General features: G+C 46.4%; 1 protein-coding gene across 1 annotated transcript; it reads right to left on the bottom strand.

Annotated features, from left to right (window-relative positions):
• Positions 1-1,119: 1,119 nt before the first annotated feature.
• Positions 1,120-9,850, bottom strand: LOC115077807 (Fc receptor-like protein 5). The gene is made up of 7 exons (XM_029580093.1): positions 9,810-9,850; positions 8,606-8,646; positions 7,739-7,774; positions 6,681-6,971; positions 6,057-6,335; positions 2,417-2,722; positions 1,120-1,942 (listed from the first exon to the last, which is right to left on the bottom strand). The coding sequence occupies exons 2-7, from the start codon at positions 8,631-8,633 to the stop codon at positions 1,860-1,862; spliced, it is 1,023 nt and encodes a 340-aa protein (XP_029435953.1). The 5' UTR covers positions 8,634-8,646; positions 9,810-9,850; the 3' UTR covers positions 1,120-1,859.
• Positions 9,851-10,416: the final 566 nt, after the last annotated feature.

Below are 10,416 nucleotides of genomic sequence, written 5' to 3'. Positions count from 1 at the left end.
TTGTGAGTTCCTCAGTCTTTCTGTTAGAAACAGTTAACTATGAAAGTTCAAAGCATTTCCTTATCTGGGGTCTGCAGGAAGCTATGCAGAGGTTTTCCAGTAATGTGTAGAGATGTGAATCGTGTCCTCGATCGTCTTAACGATCGATTTCGGCTGGGAGGGGGAGGGAATCGTATTGTTGCCGTTTGGGTGTGTAAACTATCATGAAAATCGTGAAAATCGTGAGCCGACCCCCTAAAACCCACCCCCGACCCTTTAAATTAAATCCCCCACCCTCCCGAACCCCCCCCAAATGCTTTAAATTACCTGGGGATCCAGCGGTGGTCCAGAACGGCGGCAGTCCGGAACGGCCCCCTCAATTGAATCCTGTTGTCTTCAGCCGGCGCCATTTTGCAAAATGGCCGCCGCAAAATGGCGGCGGCCATAGACCAAAAACAATTCGACGCAGGAGGTCGTTCCGGACCCCCACTGGACTTTTGGCAAGTCTTGTGGGGGTCAGGAGGCCCCCCCCAAGCTGGCCAAAAGTTCCTGGGAGTCCAGTGGGGTTCCGGGAGCGATTTCTTGCCGCGAATCGTTTTCCGTATGGAAAATGGCGCCGGCAGGAGATCGACTGCAGGAGGTCGTTCAGCGGGGGTTCCGGACCGCCGCTGAATGACCTCCTGCAGTCGATCTCCTGCCGGCGCCATTTTCCGTATGGAAAACGATTCGCAGCAAGAAATCGCTCCCGGAACCCCGCTGGACTCCCAGGAACTTTTGGCCAGCTTGGGGGGGCCTCCTGACCCCCACAAGACTTGCCAAAAGTCCAGCGGGGGTCTGGAACGACCTCCTGCGTCGAATCGTTTTTGGTCTATGGCCGCCGCCATTTTGCGGCGGCCATTTTGCAAAATGGCACCGGCTGAAGACAACAGGATTCAATTGAGGGGGCTGTTCCGGACCGCCGCCGTTCTGGACCACCGCTGGATCCCCAGGTAATTTAAAGCATTTGGGGGGGGGGGTTCGGGAGGGTGGGGGATTTAATTTAAAGGGTCAGGGATGGGTTTTAGGGGGTTTTAGTGTGCCAGTTTTCCTGCCCTCCCCCTTCCCCCGATTTATGATTTTTTAACGATAAATCGGGGGAATTGGTATTGTATCGTGGCCCTAACGATTTTTGACGATTTAAAATATATCGGACGATATTTTAAATCGTCAAAAAATGATTCACATCCCTAGTAATGTGTTTAAAGCAGATTTCTATCACATTTGCATCTTCACTGCTTGCTAATAATGCTTCCTTTCTGAACAAGAAAGCCTCAGGTATCTTTCTCTCTGAGCTCAGCAATTTTCAGCAAGCAAAACAGCCTCCCATAACTTTTCCTGAGAGCAGAACAATATTTGGCTCTTCAATACTCATTTATGCTTAAGCAAGGCACTGAACTGATTCTCTGATGTGTAATTAAGCAAAAGCAGTCTTTTTCATACGCAGCAATAATTATCTAATCAAAGCTGCTTCATTAGCTAGGACTATATTCGCTATATATAGAACAATGTTATCTCATGTTTGCAGTTATACTATTCTCTTTTATGCACAGCAGATTCACATATATCACTGGACAGGGTGCTAGCTACTATCTCCATGTGTCACAGCCAGGAGTCCTGTGATCCACTGTCCCTGAATATTCTAATACCCCAGAACGGGCTGCGAGGGTCCCTGAGGAGTCTGCCTGGTCAGGACATGTGGACGAGCAGGACTCCTGGATTTACATGGGACCTTCACATATAGGAGAGCATGAGGGGGTGCTGGGGGCTCTGATGGGAGCAGAGAGAGATGGAGGATGGGAAAACGCTTTCCAACATTGGGTTGCTGAAGGTATGGGATGCCTTCACTCAGAAACCAGAAATATGGAAGCATTGATGAGAAAGAAGAGGCCTCCCACTCCAAGCATCTGAATCCAGGCCGTGCATCCTGCAAGAGAAAGAGGGAGAGGAAGAGCTTCAGTGGGCGGCAGGACTCAAAGTATTAAACATGGAACGTGGAGAGTGTTTTGCAAATGTAATATCTTGAACAGCCAGGTAGGGTCAAACCTCTTCCTCCTGCCATCCCCAGAGCAAGAGGGATTGAAATCCTAGATGGAAGGAGCTCATCCACCCCCTAATCCTGCTACAGAGAGGAGCTGCTCTGATTCTGCCACAGATTCCTGTTACCCTCTCCTTACAGGGGAATTTCCAGAGAGCAGTTCCTTCCATTGGCAGTAAAAGTGCAGAAGTCTCTTCTCTGCCCCAAGCGATGGCACCACTGCTTCCCTATACCACAATATTTCCTTAGACAACGACATCAGGTCAATTCTTATAAAATGTAATGCACTAGATTAGAGGAGTGAAAAGACTATGGAGGAGAAATATTTAGCTGCAATGCATTTGCAATGCGCTTTTCTCTCACCATTCAGGCTGACCGGGATGGGAGTGCTCTGGGGGGAGCTCAGCCTCCGTCCTTGGATCTCTGTTTCATAGGAGCAGGAATAGTCTCCAGCATTGAAAATGTTCCTTTGGCCGATCCTGATGGTGAAGGAAACTTCACCTCCTGGGGCCTCCAGGGCCTCGCTGTAGAGAGCCTCCTCCCCTTTATAGAAATGCACGGTCACATTCTCGTATCTCCCTGGGACGGTGCAGTTCATGGTTACATCACCCCCCTCAGACACGCTGCCATCCGGGGGGTGCAGGGACAGCTTCGGAGATGAGAGCGGATCTGAGGATAATAAAAATAAAATCACAGCACACTGTCACTCCCTCAGCTCACTCTGGGGTTTAAGCTCCCTCCTCCGGGCTGGAATATCTTTCTGGCTATAAAACTGGCAGAGGTGACAGCAGCTCCTGCATGTTCTCTCCAACTGCTTTCCCTTTTCCTCAGCATAGGATCCAGTCCTGGCTCTACCCCACTGCATGCTGGGAGTTGTAGTCATGGCTTCCATATGCAGGCTATGGGGAACAACAGGACTGGATCAGCATCTCCTGCACATATCTTTTTATTTATTGAAAATAAATTATCCTCCATCCGAGATGGTCTCAAGGTGGATTACAATCAAATGGTAACTGTACTTCTGGGTGTATTTTATTTATTTATTTATTGGTTTTATGTTCCGTCATTCAGTATTCTATCACAACAGTTAACAAAGCATAAAACATTAAATGAAAACACATTATATAGGCAAAATAAAATGAAAAAACCAACAGATAATACAAAAGAGATAAAATTATAAATACCAAAAACTTAAAATCAAATACAATGATTTAACCAAATACAATTATTAATATAACATAACATAATTAAAAAGTAAAACAGAAATAAAATGAAACAGGGAAATAAAATTAGTCAAAATAAAATATCACTAGTGTTAAAACTTTCCATGTTAATGCTTGCTCTCTAGTTTTTAAATCATCTCTATGTCATTGATGTTATTTCATTCCTGCTGTTGTTCCTGGTGAGCTTTTGTAAATAGCTGTGTCTTTAATTCTTTTTTAAAGGTTTTTAAGTTACTTTCAGTTGATAATGAGTTCCATATTTTAGTGCCCGCAGTTGATATAGCTCTGAATCTAACCTCACTCAGGTGTGCAGTACGTATTGAAGGGACCATTAGTAATCCTTTATTTGTCGATCTAAGGTTACGTTGAGGCGTATGTAAATGAATTGCCGCATTTAACCATTCTGTTTGCTTCCTGAATATTGATTTCTGTATCAGGCAGAGAACTTTATAGATGATCTGATATTTTACAGGTAACCAATGTAGTGAAATTAGAATTGGAGGGATATGGTCAAACCTTTTTGCCCCGTTAGTATTCTTGCAGCTGTGTTTTATATTATTTGGGAGTACAAGTAATAATGAATTGCAGTAGTGAATATTAGAAAATATTAAAAGTTACATACCTGTACGAAAATTCTTTTGAGTTAAAAGTGGTTTTAGTCGCCTTAGAGTAAGTAATTTAAAATATCCTTCTCTTAATTTTGTATTAACATGCTCTTTTAGATTCAGCTCACTGTCAATGATGCATCCATAGTCAGTTTAATGTTTACATTTGGATCATCTGTATTTAAAATACGTTATATGTTGAACGACAAGCTTCTTTGGCTGACTTCTCTGATGGAGTCACTAGGTAGTCTCCAGAAGCAGCAACAGCAGGTACAATATTTATTGGGATCCACCAACTTTGGGCGATGTTTCAGCTGCTGCTAAATGTTAATTTAAGCCCTGCTAATAGGCTTGCCAGCTGACTCCAGATTTTCAGCTTGGTCCAGTCCTGGGTTTACTCTCCTGAATGCTTTTCTTAGTGAATACAATTCGGAAAACAGAATAAGACCCAGCATGCAATGGGGTAAAACCAGGACTGGATCAATCTGTCCTGACAATCTGAAGCCAGTTGGCAACCCTACCTGCTATGGTTGCCCATGGACAGAGCCGGCTAAAGTTAACCCGCTGGTGCTGAAAATCCAAAGCTGCTGCCTAACTCCCCCCCACACCACCACCCAGACCTCAGCGACGGGAATGTCTACACACTGAATGGCTAAATAACAGCTGCCGAAGGAAAGAAACTGGCTAGAGTTAGCCGCTCAGAAGGGGTCATTTCAGGAGGTGGGAGTCTAGCTGCCTAACTCCTACCTTGAACCTTTAAAGAAATTACCCCAATACCTGTAGAAATGCCCCTCCCACCATCTGTCCATGCCCACTGCCTTTCTGAGTGTAACTAATCCTCTTGCAAGGCAGATCATCCATGGAAAAGGTTTGGATTACAGAGCAGCTCGCTCTTTATTTCTGATATTATCCCAGGAAATGGAAGGGAAAGATCTGAGGAAACCAGCGCAGCTTCCCCTACCTGTCACCAAGAGAGAGACGGGGTCATAGAAACATAGAAATGACGGCAGAAGAAGACCAAGTGGCCCATCCAGTCTGCCCAGCAAACTTTCACACTTATTTTTCTCATACTTATCTGTTACTCTGACCACTGAGGTCAGGGCCCTTATTGGTAACTTTTTGATTCTAATTTCCTTCCACCCTTGTCATTGATGTAGAGAGCAGTGCTGGAGCTGCATCTAAGTGAAGTATCAAGCCTAATTGGTTAGGAGTAGTAACTGCCACAATAAGCAAGCTACTCCCACACTTGTTTGTTTACCCAGCCTGTGCAATTTAGTCGCTCTGGAGGGATCCGATCCCTCCTCCTGAGTCCCGTATCCAGTAGGCACAGGAGAAGGACACTCATTTTTCTCCTTATCAGGGATGGATATTGTATGCTGGTATGAAGCAGCGTCTCCTAGCCCAGGCACTTCACTTCTGCCCTTATAGAATTGGTATCCTGGGACACGGGAGGCGCTGGGGGCCTCACACCTCAGTGTAACAGAGTCTCCAGGTACATACGCTGTATAGTGCAGATATAAGGAGATGCTCGGAGCCTGAGCAGGCTCTGTAATACAGGAAGAGGAGAGATGAAGGCGCCCCTGGGGTCTGGGCTATCCAGGACCTGGGATCAGAGCTCAGAAGAGAAGCAGAGCCTGTCACTGTGTGTAGTACTGTTTGTAATCTAATGTTTATTAGATCCTGGTAACCCTGGGAAGCAAGGACAGAAATAAAGGGCCCCGTGTGGCCCCTCTCCCTCACATACAGCGTGAGGAGCCCAGGCTCCTGCCGATGCACTCTTGGCCCTCGCTGACATTTCTGCTGGCTGTGACTCTGAAAGTGACACCCAGTGACCGGGTCCTTCAGGGCAGACACTGCACGAGGCTGAGGAAGAGCTGGAAATGGGGCGATATGATCCTATCAGAGAGAAACTGGGGGTGGAAAAGTCAAAATTCTTGGCTTAGGATGTTGGTTTCAATGTACTCGCAGGAGAGAGGCAAACATCACAATTCATAAAGAAAAGTCCCTGAAATCTTTCAATCCCTTTTTCCCCTGTTTACTGTTAAAATTCTGCGGTGAGTGGCATCTGTGTGTCTATAAATGATTTGCAGTACAGAGCAGATCCCTCCTTATTTCTGATATTACCCAGGGAAATGGAAGGGAGGAACCTGAGACCTGGAGCGCGGCTTCCCTTACCTGTCACCCTGAGAGAGACGGAGGTGCTCTGGGGGGAGCTGATCTCTCGTATCCTGTACTGGCAGGAATAGGACCCTGCATTCTCCTTATGGATGGCATCTATTGTATACCCGCATATATAAATGTCCTGACTCTCACTGACTTTTTCTCCATCTTTATAGAATATAACTCGTGAGACCCTGAAAGTCGTGGGGGCCTCACACCACATGGTGACCTTCTCTGCTGGGATGTACACGTTGTACTGCGGATGTAAGGAGATGCTCGGAGGCTGAGGAGGATCTGTAATACAGAAAGAGCAGAGATGAAGGAGCCCCTGGGATCTGAGCTTTCCAGGACTGGGGATCAGAACTCAGGAGAGAAGCAGAGCCTGTAACTGTAACTTTATAACCTAAAGACTGATTCTCCCTGCTGTTACAGAGCACTGACGCTGGTTTAATAGATTAAAGTCACTTCTGTTCTGACTGGGATTCTGAGGTCACCAGACACCCCACTTCCCAGGCAGGGAGATATTCTTATTCAGATTTCTACCTTTCATCAGTTCTGTAGAAATCAGAAACATTGCACGGGAGGAAATACCATATCAGACAGATAGAAACCTCCAGACCTCAGTGCCATTTCCCCTACCTGCCATCGAAAGAGAGACGGGGTCACTCCGGGGGGATTCGATCCCTTGTCTTGACTCCCATATCAAGTAGTCACAGGAGAAGGACACTTCTATCTCCTTATCAGCGATGGATATTGTATACTGGTATGAAGCAGCATCTCCTAGCCCGGTCACTTCACTTCCGCCCTTATAAAATCGGTATCCTGGGACATTGGAAGTCCTGGGGGCCTCACACCTCACGGTGACCGTCTCTCCAGGGATGTACTCATCATAATGCGGAGCTAGGGAGATGGTCGGAGCCTGAGGAGGATCTGTAATACAGGAAGAGGAGAGATGAAGGAGCTCCTGGCAGGACTTTTCCCTCATCCCCAATGATAAAGGGGTAACAGCAGAGATCAGCATCGATAAACTTTCCAACAAAACCACCAGGTGCCATGGAATATATTTTCCCAAAATCCATCACAGCTCCTGCTTGGTGTTGCTATGAGCACAGAAATGAGTTCAGTGGATTTCTCTGCATAAAATACTTTGTGCCCTACATGCATGCGGCTGATGGGATGAGGATCCTCTTTCCCAGTGTCCTCGCTCGACATCCTAAGCAGGCTGAAGGTCTCTTACCTCGCTCAGCATCTCAGGGGAAAAGAAGCTTTAGCAGACTCCTTCTTTAAAAGGATTAATACCAAAATGAAAAGGATCTTAAGATGTGGGGAAGCTTTGCAAGGATCGGAAGGGAAGTCCAGGCCTGATTGTTGTTGGCTTCCGATGTAATTCTCATTCCCCTCTGGCTCTCCCTCACCCCCTACCAGGGATGCCCCTCTGTGTTACTTATTATTAGGCAGCCAATGAGGGAGCTGATAAAATAGAAGAAGCACTTTCATATTTTCTGTCATCAAAATGGCCACCTTTTGGGAAGAAGGAAGAGTAAATAGCCACAGAAGGATACTTAGAAATTGGCACAAAGATCCCTGGGCTGGATAAGGCGAAGATTCCAACCGTGAAACATCAGCTGGGACTCAGGGCTGACTCCTGCCAGAAGAAATCAGTCAGGGGATGTGGAAGTCACTGCTCAGAGACTCACCGTCGTCTGCCAGGAGAAACCTTCCCCCGAGACACACTGAGAGAAGAGAGAGAGAAAAGACACATTCAGCCCCGGGCATAAGTCTGATCTCTGCTGTACTGAGGCACCGCTGTGGAGTTCATCACCAGCCAGGAGAGGAAATCCTACAACCTGCGAGCAGAAGGTCTGTATATGAGGAGGGAGAGATTCGAGGCTTCTCAGTGCTCAGGAGTCCTTCCTCCAGGTTTGAACACCAAACTTCAAAGAGACCCTGGTGGGTTTGCAGAAAGTCTTAGGGAAACAACAAAAGTGATGAAAGGCGGAGACAGTAGGAGCTGTGAGGGGAGGCTGAGGAACTCAGGGGTATTTCAAGGGTGTCAGGAGAGCAGACATCAGATACATAACGTTTAGCTATAAAGAGGACGAAAGTCACTTGTTTGCTATCTCTAGACAGGGACAGGTCAGGGAGGAATTGGATTAAATTCCAGCAGAGGAGATTTCAGTGGCTCATTAGGAAGAAACTTATGACTGTGAGGGGCTTCAGGCACTGGGAGGGAGAGAGTCGTGGGGAATCTCCATCACTGGAGGAGTTTAGGAGAAGGACAGACCCTCGTCTGTCTGGGATGGTTTGGCCACAGGGAATCCTGCCTGGAGCTGAGGAAAGGACAAGTCAACCACTCAACATCCATTCTAGCTCTGTCTATTCTGTGACATTCTGTGTCTCTGCCATAAGTGAGTTTTCTACAAAACTCTTCAGAAAGACCTAGGGATGTTAGGAGGTGAGAACCTGGGGCTGGTGTCAAGGGACAGGCTGCTCCGGGAGCTCCACCAGGCTCTGGGTGCTCTGTCTCCCTCTAATAGATAGATAAACTAGAAAAAATGACTTACCAATTAGGCTAAGAAAGGTGACAAACATTCTCGGATATCACCTGTGTAGAATCAGAAAAGAGAAAGCTTTAGGCATTTAAGATTTCTATGTATCAATTGTTGTACTGTTAAATTATTTATCCAAACAAGAACAGCACGAAAATGACTGTGAAAACATCCATCTCGCTCTCTCTCTCTCTCTCTCACACACACAGTACTGCACTACAGAATCCCTCTCTCTCTCTCTCTCTCTCTCACACACACACACAGTACTGCACTACAGAATCCCTCTCTCTCACTCTCTCTCACACACAGTACTGCACTACAGAATCCCTCTCTCTCTCTCACACACACAGTACTGCACTACAGAATCCCTCTCTCTCTCTCTCTCTCTCTCTCACACACACACACAGTACTGCACTACAGAATCCCTCTCTCTCTCTCTCTCTCTCACACACACACAGTACTGCACTACAGAATCCCTCTCCCTCTCTCTCTCTCACACACACACAGTACTGCACTACAATCCCTCTCTCTCTCTCTCTCTCTCTCTCTCTCTCACACACACACACAGTACTGCACTACAGAATCCCTCTCTCTCTCTCTCTCTCTCACACACACAGTTCTGCACTACAGAATCCCTCTCTCTCTCTCTCTCTCACACACACAGTACTGCACTACAGAATCCCTCTCTCTCTTTCTCTCTCTCTCTCTCTCACACACACACAGTACTGCACTACAGAATCCCTCTCTCTCTTTCTCTCTCTCTCACACACACACAGTACTGCACTACAGAATCCCTCTCTCTCTCTCTCTCTCACACACACACAGTACTGCACTACAGAATCCCTCTCTCTCTCTCTCACACACACAGTACTGCACTACAGAATCCCTCTCTCTCTCTCTCACACACAAACAGTACTGCACTACAGAATCCCTCTGTCTCTCTCTTTCTCTCTCTCTCACACACACACACAGTACTGCACTACAGAATCCCTCTCTCTCTCTCACATACAGTACTGCACTACAGAATCCCCCCCTCTCTCTCTCTCACACACACAGTACTGCACTACAGAATCCCCCCCTCTCTCTCTCTCACACACAGTACTGCACTACAGAATCCCTCTCTCTCTCTCTCTCTCTCTCTCTCATTCACACACACACACACACACACACACTACCCCACTACAGATAATACAATGGGAAAAAGTAAGCCTCCCCTCACCCTTCCTTCTTGTCTTAATGCGGATTGCGTGTATGCATTCAGTGCAAAGAGAGGCAGAATGAGGTGAGTCTCTAGGGGGAGAGGAGAGCCGTGAGGGCTGAGAGGCTGCAGAAGACCCGCAGAGATTCTTATGACTCATAGGAAGGAAGACAAAAACCAGTGATAAAGTTGATTGTAATCAGTTTTATGGAAAGAGGAACAGAAATGACCATAGCCTGCAGAAAATATCATGCTCAGAGTGGATTTCTTCTAAATCCTTTATGCACTCGTTAGTAGCCTCATTTTACAAGAAAGGATGGTGCATTCTGACACTGGCACCTTGATTACTAAATGAAAAAAAAAACCCAAAACCCCATTCCTGAAAAGGATATTCTGTCAATAGTGGAGTGATGCTGCCATCGCGTGGTCAGAGAGCAGATTGCAGTTTTAATTCTTTCTGTATCAGATTTCTGCCTCAGGCTTTCTATATAAGGACACTATTACTCATGAATCTCTGCTGCTCCGTCTTTAGATACATTAATGACTTTCCATGGATATGAGGAAAGTCTGACCTTATTTCTGAAATGTTTTCACCAGAGTGTGTTCCTCTTTCTTCCACCCTTCTCTC

The sequence above is a fragment of the Rhinatrema bivittatum genome, chromosome 16 (assembly GCF_901001135.1).
Source record: "Rhinatrema bivittatum chromosome 16, aRhiBiv1.1, whole genome shotgun sequence".
Lineage (NCBI taxonomy): Eukaryota > Metazoa > Chordata > Amphibia > Gymnophiona > Rhinatrematidae > Rhinatrema > Rhinatrema bivittatum.
This window is presented reverse-complemented; position numbering and strand designations above follow the sequence as displayed.

Coding starts and splice junctions, on each gene's coding strand:
- LOC115077807 (XM_029580093.1), bottom strand. CDS start 8,633: ATGTTTGTCACCTTTCTTAGCCTAATTG. Junction 6,336..6,680: donor CGTCTCTCTTTCGATGGCAG/GTAGGGGAAATG, acceptor TCTGTATTACAG/ATCCTCCTCAGCCTCCGAGC. Junction 2,723..6,056: donor CGTCTCTCTCAGGGTGACAG/GTAAGGGAAGCC, acceptor TATTATCCTCAG/ATCCGCTCTCATCTCCGAAG.